The following is a 21,990-nucleotide window of genomic DNA, read 5'->3' as shown; positions in this document are numbered from 1 at the left end:
TAGCTCTGTCACATTAGTTTCAAGGAGACATCATTAAAATATCGTGTGCATGGGTCTCTGGTTTGTGAAGCCCTGGCATAATTAAAAGTTATAGCTTTCCAATAAGAGTGAATAAATTCACAGAATCTTTGTTACTTTATTCAGTTTTACTCAGAAAGAAGCACTGCAATCAGTTTTTCACATAGTGTTTCTTAAAACCTGTGAAAGGAAATGCCTCTTTCCAAAGAACATTTGACGTACTGAATGTCTACTGATTTGTTCAGAGTTAAGTGTTTAGAGAATTTAATTAATTTGAAACATATTCCCTCACTTTGTGCTGTAGTCAACTGCTAGTTTTTTGCTCCGTATTGCACATAAATGCCAAAATCACTGCTGAACTTCAATGCCTCTTTCCCGGAATGGCAATTTTCAGTGGCTTGGCAATGTCAAGTACAATTTTCTAGCTTAAAATAAGTGATTTCCAAAGAGCGCTGTGGATTTTGGTTTTCTTTTCTTTGTCAAAACATAAATATCACAGGTACGTAGCAAATCAGGAAAGCATCTAGCAATTACTTTAATGTACTGTTAATGACCTTTTAGTTAGATGGTTTATCTGGATTTGCAGTCAGTTTTCTATCCTCTTTTGAGGGCTGTGTGTAATGTGTAAGACATGAGTCCTGCTGTCCTTGCAGCCTGAATAACATGGGCTTTTGGAGGAACAATCTTGCTGCGTTGGTGGCATGTACCTGGCAGGAGGATGGGAAGCGTGTTTGACCCTTCTTCTTGCCAAGGTGATGTCAGTTGGGATCCTTTCACTTCCCACTAAGTATATCTGAAGTGAAGGCTTTATTTGCATGTGTCAAATAAGCTTTTACTCATTCTCCATGTGCTCTCTCCTACCTCCCCCCCCCCCTTCATTTTACTGAGATTTATCTCCCAAAGGTTATGTATGTGTTTTTTAGAGACAAAACATATGTGCTGATTTAGAGGTGCAACTATGCAAGAGTGCTGTTCTGTGTTACACAGCGATATGATTCAATCCCTTAGCTTATTCAGTAATCTTCGGACTGTACCTAAACACACACTCATCTATATATGTATAATATATATCATCTATGCACTAGTTGACATTTTCAGTGCAATATAAATGTGATAAAAAAGACTGTTCTTCTTGGTACACCAAATAAATGCTAATAGATATTTTTGTTCTGTGTTTCTATGAAAGTGGTATAAGTACTGACTGCAGTTTATGTAATTTCTTTTTGCAACAGAATGCAGTAAGTATGACTTGTTTGCAGTGCTGGTTTTGATGCATGCCAAATTTTCTCATCTAGAGCTGTGCGAGTTTTGCAGTCTCTGATTGATAATTGCAATTGGTGTGCGGGGCAGAATTTGATGCGGCTGAGAAAGTTTGGTGATCAGCTATGATTTTGCTCTCCCTAAAACTAAATTGATCAAAGTAATCTGTGCTGCCTCAATATTTTCTAATCTGCTTGTGTGTTCTTAATCATAGTGACCAGATCCTTAATTTAAGCACTTAAATGATTGCAGTTGCCTATAGTAATAAAAAAAATAAATAAAAATCTATTATCATAACTTGAGATTCACAGGTTATTGTAGAGCACACTTACTTCTTAGTGGAAGAAGGTACAGTGGTTTATTATGCAAATATTCAGCCTTCCTAAATAAGCAATGTGCTCTTGAGGAAAAGAAAAAAAAAAGAAAAAAAGAAAGTTGGGGTGAGTAGAGGAACCACAAAGCCCAGAAGAGAAGACCAGCAGTAGATATCCCAAATTACTCTGGATTGCAGTTATTTCTGCAGACATATGTATACAATTCTTACAGTATTAACGGCTCTTAAAAGCACTGGTTAGGAAAAAAAAATAAAAAAGAAGCTGCTGATGTTCCCTTTTTCTTTGAAAGTGGCCTTCGGAATGGGCGTCTGGCCTCCAAACTGCACTAATTTAACATCATTATGATGAGATGAAGTGGCGAACTGCAGCTTTTATCCTGCAATCCCGGCCCTGGTGGTGTTAGGAGTAAAGCTTCAGTTGCACCTGTGTGCGTGAGGGCCTTACCTGGGGTACTTTGGGGCTTGCTGTGGTCATCATTTCCAGTCCCTATGAGTCCCTCTGGGAGCATCCATGGTGATGTCTCTCCAAGCCAGTTTTGTGTGAATTAGCCTTTCCAAAGGGTTTTTGGCTGACCAGGTTCTGATTCCCATCCTTTTGGGGGGCAGTGACACAAGCAGGGAGGAGGTGGGTTGACCTCTGGAGGCAATCGTCTCTTAACCCAGCGCCAGCTGCATCCAGAACAGCGGCGTGGGCCCCGGTCTGCAGTGAGACGGGGTGCCTTATTTGCTGCTGACCAATCCTGGCTGGAAAAGAGCTCGCGCTCCTCTCCTAATTCTGTTTACCAGAACCTGCAGGACCACATGTTATGTATGGGGACAGATGAGTGCAGGGAAAACTGTACATTCCCTGACACCACAGATGTCCGTATGACTTGTCCCAAGGAATTGGTACAGAGGCATCACAAATATAAACCAACAGTTTCTGGTCTCTTCGGTGGAGAAAGCGTCAGGGAAGGATTAGGTCTAAATTTTCCAAACTAATCTCACTCTGAATAAAATATTACCCAAACCATCACATCACAAAACTAGGAGGAGTAGTTAATAAAGCAGCTCGCTGGCTTGCAGCTGCTGCAGTAACCTACTCCAGCTCAACTCCAGTGTGTTTCCACAACAGCCAAATGCAAATGTTTTATCTGACAGGACAACAGCTTTGAGCAATTCATTATCAACTACTGTAATGAGAAGCTGCAGCAGATCTTCATTGAACTTACCCTCAAAGAAGAGCAGGAGGAGTACATCCGAGAGGTAATGCTTAAATCTCTCTCTTTATCCTCTCCTTTTCCCATCATCCCTGTACAGCTGCATCAGCATGTGTGCTTGAACCTCTTCAAGGAATAGTCGCCTTTTGAACTCCTGCACATCCGTGTGGGACTGCAGGACTGTTCACATTAAGCAAAAATGTTAGCTTGGGTTTTGTTTCATTCGATGAGTTCTCCAAGTACAACAGACCCAACTTACATACATTAGCATCAGTGACTGACAGTTCTGAGCCAAGGGCTAATTAATTTACTAGGTTACCAATATTGCTTGCTGGTGTTAGTGCCACTACCCTGCAGCATGTGTTTGGGGTGGCACAGTAACATTTGGGATAAACCCGCAGCTAAGTCTATTTCAAAAAATTGGGTGGGTGAAACAACACCATGCGAGATCAAAGGAGCTACAAGTAGACTTTGGTTCTTGTTTTCTTTTGATTGACTATTGAATTGAGCTGTGAGAGCTTTAAGGGTAAGTTATAAACTGCACTGTGGAGCCCAAACTCCGGTGTTTGACGTTGTTATGTGAGTGAACATCAAGCCGAAGTTTTAATACATTTTAGCAGCTTTCCCTGGGATACACACAGCTCAGACGAATGCCACTTCACAGATGTAGAAACTGGCATGCACTATCCATGCTCAAATTGGATGAAACCATTCTGCTGTGCAAACATTTTTGAAAATAGAGTCAAGTTCCTGCCGTATAATCCCGAGGATATAATATGAAGCTTTGACATGCCTTTTTTTTTCTTTTTGTGTATAATGGGGCAACTCATGAAACGTAATTACTGCAATTTGCTTCTTGAGTGATATTTTGAACACTCTGAAAAAAATAAACTGTATGATGTCACGACAGAATGCAAATTCAGAATGAATTTTTTTTCTTTTCCAATCCTTTACCCTACTTATACTACCTCCATATGCACTAGCATCTCATCCTGGAAACGTTATTGCTGATATTTGAAAAAAATCAGAATATCTGAACGACAGACTGGATTTTTCAGATGTCATCTAAATTTAGCCTTTTTTTCTTCCACCCATTAAAAAAAGGAAACAAAACCAAACAAAACAAAACAAAAAAAGGACCCTTAGAGCTTAGAAATTTTGATCTCAGATGCTTGCACTGAAATGGGCTTCTTCCCTTCTAATCAGTGTGAGCGTGCAGAGAGCTGCGCTGACCCGGGCTGGGCAGGAGGTGGCTGGCCCGGCTCCAGAGGAGTGCATGGGAAGCTGACACTGGTGGGGGAAAGGAATGGAGAGTGGGTTTGGCAGCCGCTCAAGGGCAGTCGTTCTGCGCAGATAATGTTAGCAGGAGATGATTGCATTTTTTTTTTCTTAATAAATAAGATGTTGGTAAGCATATAGAACTAAATGCAAAAATAGTTAACCGGAATATAATTTAAATTGCCTGGAGGGAAAAGCTCCATCAGTTGTTTTCCTGTTCAAACTTGTTTTTTTTTCCTGTAGGGAATTGAGTGGACTCATATTGAGTATTTCAACAACGCTATAATTTGTGACCTAATAGAAAATGTAAGTTATATTAACAATCTCCATGAATAATTTATAATGCATGTATTGAATTTAACTATAAAATCTGTACACATCCTCAGTATACTTTGCTTTTATAAAAACAACCCCATTTGTATTAATCATCTATTTTTGAATGGTAAACATTTGTTTTATTAACAGTTTTTTCATAATATTGTGTTTTTCTGCATTAGAAATGGTAAGCAGTGCCTACGCAAGAAAAAAGAAAACTGAAATGTTTATATTTAGTGGTGTTTTCATTAAAAGATATCACATGTAATATTATAAATAATGTTTTTTTTCCCTATGGAAACCAGAAAATTCAGTGATTCGTTACTGAGTGCTTTAACTACAACAAATACTTGTATCTAATAAGAGCAGTTCCTATGGACGTAACAAGGCAAATTCCTTAACAATCAGAAAATAAAAGTTTGTAACTATTAACATAAAACGTATGCTGGTTTTACTCATAAACTGGCTACTTTCATTTAAGTTGGCGTTTCTATGGTCTGAGTAAATGACATGAAATTCCCAAGTAAAAGGAAGTCAGAAGATTCCAGTCCCTGAAGCAGTCTTTTAAAAATGGAGATATAAAAATCTGTTGGGATTGGGGCTGAGGAAAAGAGAACTGGCCATACCTTGAGATGGTTTGGGGGACATTTTTTTGGGTTGCGGAAGTCCCACAGAAAAGAGCAATCTCACCTTTATGTTTATGTACACATGATGAAAGCAGACACTAAAACTCCTGTCTTGAAACTGCAGAACCAAACTGGAATTCTGGCCATGCTAGACGAGGAGTGCCTGAGACCGGGAACTGTTACTGATGACACCTTTTTAGAAAAGCTGAACCAAGTCTGTGCCACTCACCAGCATTTTGAGAGCAGGATGAGCAAGTGCTCCCGGTTCCTCAATGACACCTCCTTGCCTCACAGCTGCTTCAGGATTCAGCATTATGCTGGCAAGGTACCTACTGATGCTGGGAGTATGTGGTGTTTGGAGAGTGGTGGTCCTGTGTGTAGTGTGGGTTTGGGACAACGAGGAGGCTCTTCATCCATCAAATGATGTTACAGTAATGGAGGAGAACTGCCTGAGTAAGTAGTCGATGTGAAAATCCAAACCTGCCTTAATCTTTTCACTTTTGAACCTAAGATACTGATTTTTGGCTGGAAGATTTTCAGAGATCATGCTGTTGTAGCCAAAACCAAAGGCAGGGCTCCCTTCAGTGCAGGGGCTTGGTGTCCCAGGTGCTTCAGTGGTAGAAAGTTTGTGCTGCTAGGTCTCTGAAAACAAAAATATTGTTTAGAAAGACAAAAACTCACACGCATCTGAAGGCAAGATATTTTGGGGAGCATGTTCTTTGTCATTGAACTAGGTGAAGTCCTTGATTATGGTGATGAGAAATAGTTAGGGTGATAAGAAAGTGGAATTTTTGTATGTTTGAAGGAACTGAGCTTGTTTTGAAAGTCTGTGTGTTGAAACATGGAAGAGAAAATTACACAGAGGGCTTGCAAATGTATTTTGCTTTTTACAACATAAGCAGTATGAATAAATACAAGACTGATAGGTTTTGATGTATAGTTCAGCATAACTTAATGAAAAGCAAAACCATTGTAAAAATGGAGACAGATTATTTAAGTTTTTGAAGCAAAGTTGGGGTTGAAACTACACCACTTGTTTCAGTCTGCTGAACTATTAATTTCACAGAGTAAAGAGTATTTGGAAAGCATTTAATTTGCCTAGTTCTGTTTAATTCTTTACTAGATTTTAATGTTTTCTCAGTCTTAAATTTTTGTGTGGCTTGATAACCTGTCCTTTCAAAGTAGTGCTGGAAACACAATACTTTCAGCCTCTGAGGCAGCTGTTCACTAACTTTACGTTATGTATTTGCTAAGGAGATTTTGTAATTGCCTGTCAAGGATTAACGCTTAGATATTTTTTGGTTGTCATAATTCAAGGTAAATTTTAAATACCCTCATGCTTTGCGAAAAAATGCAGACAGACTGTGGCTTTGCAGCCAGTGAGGGTCTTCAGTTGTTACTGACATTCACTTGCACAACAGAGCAGTCAGTAAATTCCAACTATTTCAGGATTGTTTTTCCATCCTCAGCTGAGAACATTTTGATCTGGTCACTGGACAACAAAAGTTTGACTCTTCTGTTGTGAAATCTAAGCAAGTTCATATCAACAGTATTGTCACTAGTGGCATTTGTCACACCTGTCAGAAACTAGAAGGGTGTACGCTAAAGAAAAATGTCACCAAAGTTCATAGTCACTTACTGCTGTGTAAAATGTAGCCATGTCAGTATTAGTTTGATATTCTGCATACATAGTACGCATCTACGCAGAACTAGCTGTGAAATCATGAAACTGAAGAATTTGTATTATCAGCCAGGTAACTTGTCATAATTAATCAAACTGAATTTAAAAAGCCAGTAGTGCTCTGAGATCTACATGACGTTTCTCTGGATGCCTTCTGGGTCTCCAGCTGCATTTATGGTTGTCATTGGACTGTTTTCCTGGTAAGATTCCTGTTAAGTAACAGTCCCCTAAGGACTGCATGGATAACTACTCGATACTGAGCTCTCAACAGTTTCACAGGTGATGTTTCATATCTTGTTTAGTTAGGCAGATAAAGTAAACCTTAGCACTTTGAAGAAGGACATTTTTACTGTTGTGATTTAAAACAGAGGGAGAAAATGTTTTATCAACCAAAAAAAGATTTTTTGGGGGTATTTGCAAGCAGTGGTGTATCAGTTATTATGGAAGACTTTTTTTTTTTTTTTTTTTTTTTTTCCATTTTAGATACTAGAATTGATCAGCACAAGGAATTTTTAGTAGTGTGAGAAAACACATCTTTCTCAGTAAGGGTGTTCACAGAAAAATATCAGAATTTTATGTTTAAAAAAAAAAAAAAAACCTTTCCAGATGTCACATTTATAATGAAAGCCAAACCATCTTTCATTTGTTTTGAATGCTGAGAAAGAAGAGGAAATCAGAGTCTTGGCGCAACTTAGAACTAACCTATGTTATGTAGTCCAAAACATGCTCTGATGAGACTTTTCCGTATTGTTCAGGTTATGTACCAGGTGGAAGGATTTGTTGACAAAAATAACGATCTTCTGTACCGTGACCTCTCCCAGGCCATGTGGAAGGCCAGTCACGCTCTTATCAAAGCGTTGTTCCCCGAAGGTAACCCCGCCAAGATCAATCTAAAGAGACCACCGACGGCAGGGTCACAGTTCAAGGCATCGGTAGCTACCTTGATGAAGAATCTTCAGACAAAAAATCCAAACTACATTAGGTAAATTACTCCATGGTGAATTTATATTAGGCTAAGTTAAATAATATCTTGATATCCGAGGATAAGTCAATTGAAATATAAGGTTTAAATTTACAATAATAGCTGTTGACTTGCAGTGCTGCAACCAAGCATCCTTGTTCGTTTCCCTTTGCAGGTGCATCAAACCCAATGACAAGAAGGCTGCCCACATTTTCAATGATGCCCTGGTGTGCCACCAGATCCGCTACCTCGGTCTTCTGGAGAATGTCCGGGTCAGGAGGGCAGGTTATGCATTCAGGCAGGCATATGAGCCGTGCCTGGAAAGGTACAAAATGCTCTGTAAGCAGACTTGGCCCCACTGGAGAGGGCCAGCCAGGTAGGAAATCCTCTTATTCCCATCTCTCCCATTTCAATGAATAACATGATTATCTTCCATACATTATGATTTTTTTTTCCTTTTTTTTTTTTTTTCTTATTTAATGAAGATTTAAATAAGGTAATTTAAAGATAATTTGACAAGTAGGCCAATGTAGTTCAAGTGTTTTACTCGCATTTCATTCTCTTGCCATTGTTCTGGACTTTGGATGAGTTTTTTCATTGGGAAAAGGGTTGGTTCTACAAAACCTACTCTTTTCACTGGTCTAAAAATTACAGTTCCTTGGCAAAGGAGATGGTTTTAGTGATGAACTAATCTAATAATGGAAAAGATTTTTGCATGTGAGCAAGGACATCACCTTGTTTTTAAGTGTATGACAGCTTTTACTGATTCGGGTCTCAGAGAGAGATGGGAGTAGAATGAAAGTGACTGGAATGATCAGAAGGACACTTATCTTTAATAACCAACTTTCAAAGTATTGGAACACCCATTTCTATGAAGACAGTCATGCAATTTTCCCCTGTCCTTTCAAGAATAATTTTACATAATGATTGCTAAACAATGAGATAATACCTCTTGCAAATCAATTGGACGGACTATATAATTTTAAATTGTGTAATGTTCACATATGCCTTTACAGATAACTTCCTGGGTAGGCAAATGTACTTCTCTTAATTCTTTTTGTATATGGCCATCAATAACATGATTTAAATTAGATTTATGATTTCTTTCATAGCAGATGACTATCTTTAGCTACAAGTCAAATTTTTAAGTTATCAGGATAGTGCTAGGAGCACAGTATTGATAATAATACAGTTTTAATTACAGTATTATACTGTGTTAAAGTTCTTACAAAGATTTGTCCCTTCTTTTTGTTGGCATTTATAAAGAGCTGTTGGTAGTGTGGAACATTAGCTTGTCAGTGTTTGTTTTACATTTTTATGACAGTGTGAGAGCCCTTTCTTTTTTCTTTTTCTTTTTTTCCCCAAGTAAAATCATAGAAGTAAGAGGAAAAAATAGGCCATTGCTGATGCTGTTAAATGAAAATTGCTCCTTTTTCATCAAATTATTCTGAATCTTTACAGTGATTATTCTTGCCTTCAGCTAAACAAACAGTGAGTAAATGAGTTAGGTTTTCAATCTGCTTATGACAAGCACTATTTAAGAATTGAAAATGCGCTTTCATATACTTTCCATAAATTAATCTGTGAATATGTAAACCAAGAAGTTTTAGAGCTGGAGGTCATGTTTGCTAAGCTCATTTACTTGTTATTAGGGCTGGTGTAGAGGTATTGTTTAACGAACTGGAAATCCCTGAAGAAGAATTTTCATTTGGTAGATCAAAGATATTCATCCGCAACCCAAGAACGGTAAGTGAACAATGTCTTTCCCTGCAAAATCAAGCCATCTTTAGCCTGCTATGAACTGCATAATTTGCTAGCTTATTATTACAGCTTTTTCTAGATACCAGGCTTTTTTTATATTCCCAGGTGGGGAATATAGCATTAAAAAATGCTGTTTAATGTTAGACCCATTAAAATTGGTATGAATGAACATTGAACATTGATGAAGACTGAGGAAGAATCAATACAATGCTACAATAACTGTGAGCCTGAGTTTAATGTAACTTTCATGCACTGACTTGTGGCAGTATATCTTCCATAAACCTTGTTGATGTATCTGACCATTGCCCTCGAGGTAAATAAACCAAAAGGTGTCTGAAGGTGGGGGGACTTGAATGAAGGAGAGATTTCTCTTCTAATAACTGTACTTAGTTTTTTTGTGTGTTTTCTCCCCTGCTGTTTTTCTTCCAACATCAAACAAAAACCTAAAAAAAAAAATACACACAGCTCTTCAAACTAGAAGATTTGAGAAAGCAGCGATTGGAGGACCTGGCTACTCTCATCGAGAAAATTTACAGAGGTTGGAAGTGTCGCACACGCTTCTTGTTAATGAAAAAAAGCCAGATTGTGATTGCTGCCTGGTACAGGAGATATGCAGTAAGATATTGTCCTTTCTAGCTCAGTGGTGGGGAGAAGAGGAGCATATCATTTTATTATTTAATATGGGTTTTCACATTCTTCCTCAATTTATATGGAGAAGGGTTGAAAGAATTCAATTTTATATTAGTATTTAAATACTAAAAAATGTCCATAGAAGAAAATTGCTAAGTGTTTACTTTGTGCCTTTGCTTAAATAATTAAAAAGCTCCCTAGAGTCCTTTAGCTCTGGGAGAGCAGGATTTTGTGGCCCAGCTGGGGAGAGCCTTTTCCATTAAGCTGAACCAAATGCTGTGTACTTACAGTGCTCTCAAAACATATGGTTTATGTGTAAAAATGTTTGGTAATATTACATGTGCAGTTCTGTGGAATTCAGTCATTCCTAAAGCTTTTTGTATTTTTGCCTTATTTGGAACCTTTGCATTTGAGGCTCAAGAATGCTGCCTGGGAGGATCCCAAGGATTCATTTTAATTATAGCTCTTAAGAATCATAGTTCAGTAGTTTTTATTGATGCAGTTCTCAAAGTTTCAGACCTCTTTGTAGGTTGGGTCTTCTGTGCCATTATGAGCTGAGCAGTACTGTTACATGACTCTTACGTGTCTTCAGTTACTGAATAACATGGGCTTACATGACACACAAGATTTACTGTTTTCAGGTTTTAAATTCTCAAGTGTCTCAGGTGCATTTCCTGAGACAACTTTGTGTACATATCAGAAAGCCTGATAAAATATCGTGTGAAATGGAGAGAGAGCATCTTTTTAAACTGGAAGTTGCAGAGCTGACAATCACTCATTTTCAGTTGATGAGCACTTCCATTTATCATCTTGAAAGCCTTTAGCATTTGGTTCAGTTATCTTGGATAATGAGAGCAAAGTATGGGTGATTAGGATAAAGCATGGTTATTTATATCTGAGAAGAAATGCTTTTACACTGTAAAATTCCTCTCTCTGAACTTCTGTGACTGAATGCACAGCAGTATCAGAGCTGGATTGCATAGTGCCTCTATGTCTACTTTATGATCTCATGATCGTAATGAATTGAAAATGGAATTGCCACAACTCTGTTGACATATCTTTTAATATAACAAAATGAAAACAAATACATGACCAAGTTCACATCACTGTTGATTTCTTAGCTGTAGACCCTTACTGAGTCTTGAGTCCTTCTGGCTCACTCACAGAGATGTTCACTGTAATTGAGCAGGCCGAGTGTGAAGCCCAGAAGCATTATTGCAAAGTTTGCCAACTGTTATGCATTTAGTATGATACTAACCACTAGCGTACCGGAGAACTGAGCTTTTTAGATATAAAATGCTTGGCTGTGCTGAAAACTTATTTTTCAAACCGGTGTACTGGGATAATATTCCAACATGTTATTCAGAAATTCATGGTGTATTTGTTTTTGTTTTTTCTGTTCCTAAGTTATCATCAGTATTTGGTGTTATAAAATGACTGCAGGTAATAGGACCAGCACAAATCTCGTGAAAAGGCGATGAAAAGCATAGCCAACAAACTTGAGCATTTGTGACAGTTTGCATGCTACCCTGTTGGTGGGAAAGACAGATAAAGCTGTTGCTGTTAGCATTTAATCTGTGTAACACTTGTGCTGCTGACCATGAATTGTTTCTGTAAACAGCGAGCGGCATTGTCCCTCTAGCATTGTTGGATGGGCTTTGTTTCCTCTTGAGTTGAACACGCATTCTGTGCTCTGATCTGCTTGTTCAAAAACTGTTCGTGTTTTACATTTATGGCTTCTACCCGTAATTATATTTTCAGGTGTTAGTAAAGAATGTTTTGTTATACAATATTCTGCAGTCGCAATATTGTAAGCATCATATATTTATTTCCAATACAGCAACAAAAGAAGTATCAGAAGATAAAGAGTTCAGCTATTATAGTACAATCTTACATCAGAGGGTGGAAGGTGAGTTCCCTCTTGCTACAGCTCTGCCATGGTGAGTTAAGGAGTAGGTAAGAAAACATATTTCAAGTGCACCAAGCCTCCTGCCTTTCATGACTTCCTGGTATGAGTTTGGGTCAGTGAAAGCAGGCCTAAAATAAACAGTTTAGATCACCTGGGCAGTATGTTACTTGGGGTAAGTCTTTAGTTCTCTTCTGTGTGCTAAGTAGAGGGGCGAAAGTGTGCTATACTCACTGTGAGCAAGTGCCTTGACATTGCTTACTTGTTCTCTGCTTCAATTTGCAACAACTTTGCTTCTTCTCTGAGAGGTTTGTTCGGAGAATGGAGAATCCTGTGGCCATAGTAGAGACTTAAGAGCCACATGAAACAGCCACAGTGCTTAAAGCAAGCACTGTTGTGCAGCCTCAGTAAAAAAAATGCCCCTGGGCTCCTGTTTTCTTGTTAACCTTTCTCTACCCCACTAGCTGTGACTTTCTCCTCTATTTAGGGAAGAGAGAACTGTGTTTAACTCTGCAGTCAGTTCCCTTCGTATTGGTCGGGGAAAGGACTGCAGTTACTACCTGGGTGTCAACAGCCCTCTTCTGCCCAGCAGACTTTAAACTCTGTCAGCAATAAACTAGCATAATTTGGTTTTATTATTTGTCTTGAGTTTTAACTTTGTTGTCTTTTTTTTTTTTAATGAATTAAAAATATTCTGGCTGTCTAACTGTTGATGTTCTGTCTTTTTCCGTGGGTGTTATTCAAAGAAAACTGGGTAAAAGCATCATCTCAAGTTGTTATTTTTTTTTATGTTCTCTCAAGGGAGAACATATTTTTTTGTGGTACCAGTGCTGTGGATAAAAGCCTGGTCTGACAGCAGCCTTAAGCGTGACCTAAAACCTTGCAATTTACCTGTGTTTTATTGCTTATTGCAGACTAAAGGGATAAGGCATACACTGTGCAGAAGAAAAGTCTCATTGCCATTATATAGATAGTTAGAGATCTTGGGTTATGTCGAATATGTTATTTTCAATTGTTTACAGGCTCGGAAACTTCTTCGGGAGCTTAAGCATCAGAAGCGTTGTAATGAGGCTGCCACAATAATTGCCGCTTACTGGCATGGTACCCAGGTAAGAAAGTGGTAACAAATCCTGCACTTGATTGTCTCTGCATAGAATGAAGAAGGCCCTTGAGCGTAAAGCTAGCTGGGAATATCTTCAATGGCTTAAACTGCTGATTTTTTGTTTCTCTTTGCTGCTAACATGTTTTAGCTGGTGCAATCTGGGAAGCCGGGACACGCTTTAATATTTGCTGTTTGTAGTGACTGGTTTCTTTTTCTTTCTTCCACTGTTGGGAACTTGCAGTAACCTTTTCTTCCCTAAGCTTTTCTATATCCCATTTTCAAACACATCACAGGCACGAAGGGAACTGAGACGACTGAAGGAGGAGGCTAGAAATAAACATTCTATTGCTGTTATTTGGGCTTACTGGCTTGGATATAAGGTACTTCATGCACATGTCACATGCCTCCCTTCATTACCCAACAATATCAACAATTAATCAGTAGTAAATAGCGAGAATTAATGACTAATACAATTGACTTAAAAATAATAGAGCATGATCATTGATTGCCTCCATCTCCATTCATGCCACACTTAATAAATCTGCCAGCATTTTGTATGTCAGTTTTTCGTAGAGTAGGAAATCCCTTGCATGGCAGCCAAGTAGTGGTTTGCACTAACAAGCCATTAGACTAGATTAAAAATTACTAGACTCCAGTATTCTCAAATGAGGAAATGCATTTAACTACATGTAAATATGCAAAGCATGGTTTGTGGTGGGGAGAGAAGGTTGTGGTTTGTTGGTGCTTCCCTCCCCCTCCCCCCAAGTGCTTTCAGTGACACTGTCCTAGAGATCTAATTGAGATTTTCATCAGGCTGTATATTCTGTACCCTGAGCAGTCTTCATTTACAAGTTCAAACCAATGCTATTCATTTCACTACATTGTAGTTTTAATTGGTTTAATTGATTCTCTGGTTGCGATTTAAACCAGTAAGAAAATTTTAGTAACTACAATGAAAGCGTGGCTTTATGACCTGAGGAGAAAATGATGTTAGTTTGCAGTTCTAAACTCACAGCCCTAGAAAAATCCCAGGAATTTCAGCATCAGCTGTTTGTTTTCAGAAGCAAAGTCCCACTGAAAGATTCTTGCTAATCCCCGGCCTGCATTTGTGGGTTTTGTGAACATTTGAAATGCTGTTCACTGGAGGTCAAAATTTTATTGGTTTCAATTAATAAATTCTTACCTTAGTTGAAAATAATATTCTGTAACTTCATTAAGTTTAAACCATCTTCCAGTTATTATTTAGGTCAGGGAGTCTTGTCCGAACACCTTGCAAACATGAAGAAATGTGCTCAGATCACATCTGAAGTATAATGCTGAGTTTGAACTTCGCTATTTTTATATAAAGCTATTAGATATGTAATGAAATGGCAGCCCTGGGAATCAAACAAACATATAGAATTTCCCTCACTCTAGAGAGCCTGTTCATTTAGCTTGATTATTTAGGTAGCTGTGAAAGTTGACAGAGACACTGTTTCCTCTACGTTTGTTTAAATGCAACACATCGATTTGACACTTTTCACCAATAAAATTGGCCAGTGCTGCAGAACAGATATTTACTTTCCTGAGTTCAAGATGTTCTTTAGAATTAAAAAGGACAAGACCAGAAATTAATGCAATAGTGTTAATTGTGTTAGAGCTCATAATTTAAATATTTAGAAGATTTGGATAATTTTTAACAGGTTGTCGTAGTTAGTTTTATCTATTGTCTCACTGGAATTTCATGAAAAATAGACTCATTACTCCTTAAATGTAAACACAATTGTAATAATCTAAATTGAATTAAGATTAGACAACATACAGTATCTAATAAAAGATAAACCTGCTATCGGTTTGATATTTTATATTTTCCCAAGGGAATATTTAAAACAAAAGTTTCTCTAAGTTACCTTAGAGATCACTTGCTTTTAAAGAAAAGCCAGAGACCTCAAGTATTCGTTTCCCTTCCTTTTCACAAGGCAGACAAATACTTAACTTTGCAGAATGCTTGTTTTGCCAATGCAGTATGGGAGGAGCTTTAGTTCCATTCAAATGAGCAAAAAACATGCTCTTCATTCCACTTGATTTTTATAATCAAATAACAAAGTAACAACTGTACAGGTATCTTCTAAATTGTGAGATTCTGTTCAGATGCCCATATGTGCCTTTATGTTTAGAATTTGCTTTGCAAATTGCTTTCCTAAAATGGGAATTACTGACGAAATGGAGGTTGGTGCAGCCACGGAAGGCACTATGTCTGGGGGGCTTACCTCTTCACTCCATAGAGAAAGACATAATTTACCAGGCCGGAGATTGTTTTTTTTAAAGTACATAAAAATCAAAAACACCTCGAGCATAAAAGCCCTCAGTGCAGGGCCAGTAATTATCCTCGCACACAGTTTTAAAGTTGATTCAATTATGCACCAGCACTTGCCAGTGGAAAGATTGACAAGACAGTGAGATTTTAGTGAGTCTTGATTTTCATGCACATCATTTGGATCATGTGGTACTTACTGTTGATGGCAAGGTGTGCACACCTGATGAGATGGAAACGCTAGCAGCAAATAAGAAGGTAGACAAAATTCTCATATGTTAAATAAATAAATAAAAATTGCAAATTGAGGCTTTTTTGACCTCATATGTGGCTTAACACCAATTCACACTGACATGTCGGGTTTTGAAGGTTAAACACTGTTCTTCTGTCTCTCTGTACCTTGATTTTAAGTTGGCTGTTCTGTTTGGGAGAAGCCTTTTCCTGGTCATTGTGCTGTCTGCATCGGGCTGTCTCTTTTGTTCACTATCTAAACCTTTTAGGCTCGAAGGGAATTGAAACGCTTGAAGGAAGAGGCTAGGCGTAAGCATGCTGTTGCAGTCATTTGGGCTTACTGGCTTGGACTGAAGGTACTTTCTTAAACACTCCCTTCTGTCTACACGAACTCAATACAGCGTGGCACCTTACTAACACTTAATAAATGAGCAGGAGTGGGGAATCTCTAGTAAGGATGATTTTACACAAATTCTGTTGCTTGCTTTTGTCACGGACTTTAGAGCAGAATATGAAAGCTGAATGTGCCTCGTTTAATGCAATATTTAGGTGCTAGGGTTTTTTTGTCATATCAGGAATTTCAGTTTTCATGTTCAAGACAAATGTCAGATTAAAGGGACTCTATTATGGCTGCTGACTTAAAAACCTGACCTACGTTGGCAAAGGTCCTATCTGGAAAGATTACAAGTATGTATTTTCTTATTATGACCTCTGCTTGTTTGAATGGGAGGCAGGGCAGAGCTGCCTGACTCATGTTAGAGCCCAGTGTCCAGCATCAGGGCACGGTGCCCAGCTGATGGCAATGTGCTGGCACTTCCATCGAGTCTTCGGAGGGCATGGCACTGCATGCAGATATCCACGGCTGGTGGCAGCTGCCAGTTCCCAGAAAAGCTACGATACTCAATGGGCTCTGGTTTTCTGTCCCTTGCTTTCAGGGACTGGTTGGCAAAAGAAAACGCATTTGTAATCTGGAAAAACGTAGTTCTGCTCTGTGAATAGACTATGAAAATGGCAACTTGGGATGTTTTTAGGTCTGTACCCATGTGATTTAAGTGATACAGTTGTGCTCATAGTTCTTCAAATGTGGTTTTATGGATACAGTCCAGAAGAACTGCAGAAATCCAAATCAGTTTTGTCTGGCTTGGGTGCCACTTTGGCTAACGGGGATGCTGGAGACTACAAAAGGATGAAAGGGAACAACTTGATAATAAAAAGTCCAGCTCCTATATTCTGATACTTACTCTTACAAGGATGAAAGGGGGTAAATACTTACGAAAAGTATATAATCATATATAACATATGAATGCTATGCATATAAAAATTACATTACAATATATACATGGAAAGCAGAGCTGGAAATACAAAGGAGCCATTTTAAGAAGTTATTCTGCAGATCAGAATCATGCTTTAGGTACTACTGCCAAAGTGGGTCTGTTTTTATGATTTTAAAACAAGAATATGTCCCTCTGAGAACTCAGAGGCTGTTGTATATCAAACAGCAGCATTTAAATGAAAACTGATGAATCCAAAACCTTTAAGGCACATTACAGCTGGAACATGTTTCTGCCCGTCTGTGGTGTGGTTTTCCAAAGCATTTTCAAAGTAGTGTAAATGGCACTTCTGCCTCACCTGAAACATGCAGATTTTTCTGATCAGGATCCCAGTCTGCAGTTCCAGTTCACCACTGTTACCACAGGCAATTCTCATCTGTCTGATAGCAAAGAATTTTTACCCAAAACATATGGAGGTGAAGATTTAAAGTCAATACAAGTGGTTGAGATTAAGCCAGTAATTCTTGTCCCTTTTTTGAGTTATATGATAAGTAGATTTTAATAGCATTCATGGTGCTGTCCAGAGGTAGGCTTTGCTGGAAGTGCTTGCATTTCTCAGTGCTTTCTCCACAGCCTCCCTGCAGCACAAATGGACTCTGTGGGTGCGCTTTAACCCCCTTGCTCCAAATTAATTTGCACACCTTGCAGCTCAGGAAGGAGAATGTAAAGCGCTGTCATTAAGGAAAGGCTGTAAGAACATGTTGAGATTTGGGATCATTGCAGCTCGAGTAGCTTTGGGTGTGCTAATTTCTGTCACTGGATAATAAATATGGGGTATATAACAATTATAGAGCATTAAACTTTACAGAAAATCATTGAATAAGAACTCTAATAATTTTTCTTATGAAGTGAGAAGGGCAAAATTATGTGCATTATTTGCACAGAGTGAAGACAGATGAACACTGTCAGTTTTGTTGATGCATCTTACTGTGCAATTAAGCAAAAGCCCATTTATCTGTGCATTTTTTTATTTTTTTTTTTTACACCAGACTGGTGACAGATTCTTGCTTTCAAAATGCTGGCTTATCTTAAAATGCATCACACTCAGTATAGGGTAGAAGATATGCTAGGATAAGCCAAATGAGCTTTTCTTTTTCTTACAAGCTGATATGTTTTTTTCCTATATGGATTTCACTTTATTTTTTGGTTACAGTGAATTCAGCAGCACATAGCAAGCTAAAAACCACTAAATTTGCTCTGGGGTGAATTATGCGAAGCCACGATGTTTTCCCTGGTTTTTGCTCAAAATTTGTAGCAGGTGTGTTCCAGGCTGTGCCAAAGTTTGAGGAAGGTTGGTGGATGTTTCAGCTAACTTGACATGAGCCTGGGCTTCCCATGGAACTCCAGAGCAGTTGTGCTCTCTTTCAGATGGTGTTTGGGGTTTTCTTAAGAGAGGAATTTAGATGCTGTGCTAATTAATGCTAAGAGAAATAAAAAGGGCAAAAGCAATACTCTGAAAGATTACATTTAGAAGCATATATAAAACAGTAGTATCACCTGTAAAAGTGCTCCTCAATGATTACTTTCTTGATTTTTGAATAAATTTTAGTAGCAAATGTCAAGCTTGCTGACATTAAGCAACCTGTGTGTTAATTCTCTGCTCTTAACACCAAAATGATATTTTATTTTTGGAATGAAGACTGTTTGTGCAAGAAGACTTTTTCATATATGTCTTCTCTGAAAAAAAGTCCTGTTTTTATTATAGTAAACTTTATGTTTTAAGAATTTTAAAGGAGAAAAATCATAAAGAAACAGTTCATCAGTTAACTACGTAATTAACGTGAGTTCGGTATCACTTCAGACACAATACGATATGTACCACCAGTGGTACCTTGCTTTTTTCAGTCCAGCTTTTTGCAAAAGCCCATGAAAACAGATTCAGAATTCTACGAATTCAACAGTATTGGAATATCTTGCCTTTTCAAAGGAAAATGTATAAAGTTCTCTGTCCGTGTGCAGTTGACTGTACTGAGGTAATCTGAGGTAATTTTCTGAACTCTTGGTCCACGGTCTGGTTCATATGTTTGAAGTGTACCCAGTTACTGCTCTTATTTATGGGAACACTTTGCATGTTCTTATGCTTTCTTAGTATTTTCTACCATAAAGATTTATAAGAGTACCAGAGAAAACACATTCATTCTTTGTATTCACTTTGAGGGGTTTGTTTAACTTTTCAGGTCCGTAGAGAGTACAGGAAATTCTTCAGAGCCAATGCTGGAAGAAAAATTTATGAATTCACCCTTCAGAGACTTGTATGTATATATCCGTACAAAGTGTATTTACATTATCTGTGCTTAATTTTTTTGTTGTTGTTGTTGTTGTTGTTTTCTTGTAAAGATAACAGCTGTTTTGTGGCCTTGATAGTCTTTGTAAGGAAATGTCCATTTTCCAAATGGAAAATTGATAACAATGTTCTGATGTTGTAAAGAAAGGATAATAGTGTTTTGAAGGTGTGGGAGTAGCACTAACTAAGCATTTGTCACACACTTAGGATATCTAAATTTGCATTTTTCGGTATGCCCAGCTCTTTTAAATCTATGGTCAGGTTTAATAAAGCTGAGAGCTGCAGTTTGGTAACTGTGGTTTTAATCACACAGCAAATCACAATGCTTTGCTGTGTTTATTTCAGTACCTCTGGTATTTGAACATTAATAAAACATCTTGCTTCAATTTTATCACAGATGCAGAAATACTTCTTGGAAATGAAGAATAAGATGCCTTCTTTATCGCCAATAGATAAAAACTGGCCAGCGAGACCTTACCTTTTCTTGGATTCAACTCACAAGGAACTAAAGAGGATTTTCCATTTGTGGAGGGTAGGGCACATTCTGGTCCAGTCTATACAGAAAGTTATCACATGATTTTCAGTAGATTGTTTCCTTCCTGAAGAGCCTATTTTTAGGAAGCATTTCTTCCCATTCCAAACAGGATGACTGTATTTCTTTGGAAGATCATTGCCTTTGGCCTGCAAGGGGTATAACTATCCTGTCTATTTCTTTTTGGGGCTAGAGACAGGATTGCTTCCTGCCATCAGCTTTTAACTCGATATTAAAGCCACATGCCTGCTGCGTGTTAATTGGTAGCTTATAGTACTTGTGTCCATGGCCAGGTCTGGGAGTAGCTCTCGGCCCAACATTGGAAGTACTCAGTGGAATTTTTTACTTAGGAGCTGTGGTCAGCTGTAATTTGTTTTGGACCTTCGTATGGAGGGAATGGTGAGAATCAGTGTAAGTGCTGATCGGACATTTTACTGAGCTTGTGGGCTATGTTTTCTGTGAATTGTCAAGAAGTGTTTTCATTTCTGAGCTGCAAATTTGTCCTCTCAGCTATGTTTTGTTCTTTATGGCTGCTTATGCAAACTTACCCAAGCGTGGAACTTGTATGTTTCGTTGAACCTTTCTAGCACTGTATTCAGACCAGTTTTGCTTAAATGAGATCTTTTAGACATTGTTTTTTGGTGTAACTCAGAAGTACGTAGAATGGGTGAGGAGGAAAACACCTCCATGGCTTGTTACTACTTTAGAGTGGCATGTAGGGTCGAGCTGAGTCATCTCAGAAGCATACAAAGAATGTGTATCTTGAGCAATAAACAAACATTAGGCTGTGGTGCTGCTGCTTCAAATCAGAACTGGGAGGATAATTTTTGGTTTGTTTTAACATACCATATTTTGTAGTGTAAGAAGTACAGAGACCAGTTCACCGATCAACAGAAGCTTATATATGAAGAAAAACTGGAAGCAAGTGAACTTTTCAAGGACAAGAAGGCTTTATATCCAGCCAGGTAATTACCTACTCTGCTGCTTTCAGTGTAAGTTCAATATCCTTACATAGATTAGGAAGCTATGCAAGATTTTGCTTTTTTATCTTAGGCAGGAAAGTGCATTTCCTAGTTTAACAATTCTTAACACCTGGGAATATTTTACTGTAGGCACTGCTGAACACTTGTGGGTACATCATGTGCTTTACTGACCTCATTTTGCCTCTAAATGAGATGTTGTTGCAGGCTTCTTATCCTGTGTTACTGAACACTTCTGTCCCCAAACCATGATGTTTTGTTGTTCTAACCTCTTATGACCTGTTTGCGTAGTGAAATTTTGGAGGACTTGTAGAAGGGAATAACTCTTGTCCTTTTCCCTAGTTTCCATCATGCTGGTTCCTGCAACTCTAAACTCAGAGCAAACTGAAAGGCTGTAAGTGACAATGACACTCCCAGATGAGGCATGCCAGGGATTGCTCTCATCTTCAAAATTAGTACATTCAGTGTAATGCTCTAATGTGAAGTCTGGGTAATTTAAGTTACATACATTGGCAAATATAATTTTTTTTTGAAAGGAAGATTTTTTTTTAAGTGCTCGTTTATTTCCATTTCAAAAATTCTTTTTTTAATTAGAGACTTTTAAAAATGTGAAACATCTCTACAAGTAAGTTTTTTGATTTCTGAGATTATTGAGTTCCTAAAACCTGACAAATTCTGGTCATTGCTATCTGTGGAGCTAATATTGCTTACAGAAGTGCAGTAGTAGCTGATTTTATTTAAGCAATGCATGCATTTTTTGTATTCAGTAAAACTGGCGAAATAGAGACCTGATGTCTTTGAAAGAAGTTAAATTGATTTTTTTAAGTGAATATGAACTGAGAAACTATTTTTCTTAAAAACAAAGGCTTCGTCCATCTCAGGAGACATTTATTTTATATACCAGGGTTTGAACGCTGAGCCGGAACAAGGCATTGTTAAACAAGACAGGACCAGGATCTGGCAACAGTTGATGGGGCCATTTCCATGCATGGAAAAGCACCGCTTGGGTGTTTGTGCATTTTATTGGTTTGGTTTTGTTTCATTTTTTACTGAGACATTTCCTCTTTTCCTTTGATGCGCTCTGTCTATGTTTCTGTTTCTTCCCTTCAGCAGATCACTTACTTAATGGCTGTATATGTCAGCTTGTGATTTGCTCCTTACTTGCTTTGTGATCTCTTTTTATACCGTTGGGAAAAGAGAAGGATGCTGCCCCTGAATTTCTCCAGGAGCAAGCCGTTTTATTTGAGTCGGTATACATCTGATCAGTG

General features: G+C 38.1%; 1 protein-coding gene across 19 annotated transcripts in view; it reads left to right on the top strand.

Annotated features, from left to right (window-relative positions):
* Positions 1–21,990, top strand: part of MYO1B (myosin IB) — a 179,915-nt gene that overhangs the window by 148,431 nt on the left and 9,494 nt on the right. For 10 of the 19 annotated variants that reach the window (XM_040562192.1, XM_040562198.1, XM_040562189.1 and 7 more), the window contains 14 exons: positions 2,753–2,857; positions 4,333–4,395; positions 5,155–5,355; positions 7,467–7,693; positions 7,848–8,048; positions 9,325–9,418; positions 9,899–10,048; positions 11,904–11,972; positions 12,992–13,078; positions 13,365–13,451; positions 15,865–15,951; positions 19,104–19,178; positions 19,608–19,742; positions 20,601–20,707. In XM_040562192.1, the coding sequence (XP_040418126.1) occupies positions 2,753–2,857; positions 4,333–4,395; positions 5,155–5,355; positions 7,467–7,693; positions 7,848–8,048; positions 9,325–9,418; positions 9,899–10,048; positions 11,904–11,972; positions 12,992–13,078; positions 13,365–13,451; positions 15,865–15,951; positions 19,104–19,178; positions 19,608–19,742; positions 20,601–20,707 (1,688 nt within the window). The remainder of the gene's footprint in view (positions 1–2,752; positions 2,858–4,332; positions 4,396–5,154; positions 5,356–7,466; positions 7,694–7,847; positions 8,049–9,324; positions 9,419–9,898; positions 10,049–11,903; positions 11,973–12,991; positions 13,079–13,364; positions 13,452–15,864; positions 15,952–19,103; positions 19,179–19,607; positions 19,743–20,600; positions 20,708–21,990) is intronic. The other 9 variants (XM_040562201.1, XM_040562191.1, XM_040562203.1 and 6 more) reach the window with 2 other exon arrangements.

This window comes from Cygnus olor, chromosome 6, assembly GCF_009769625.2.
Source record: "Cygnus olor isolate bCygOlo1 chromosome 6, bCygOlo1.pri.v2, whole genome shotgun sequence".
Lineage (NCBI taxonomy): Eukaryota > Metazoa > Chordata > Aves > Anseriformes > Anatidae > Cygnus > Cygnus olor.
Note: the sequence above shows the minus strand (reverse complement) of the source record. Positions and strands in the feature narration are given on the sequence as shown.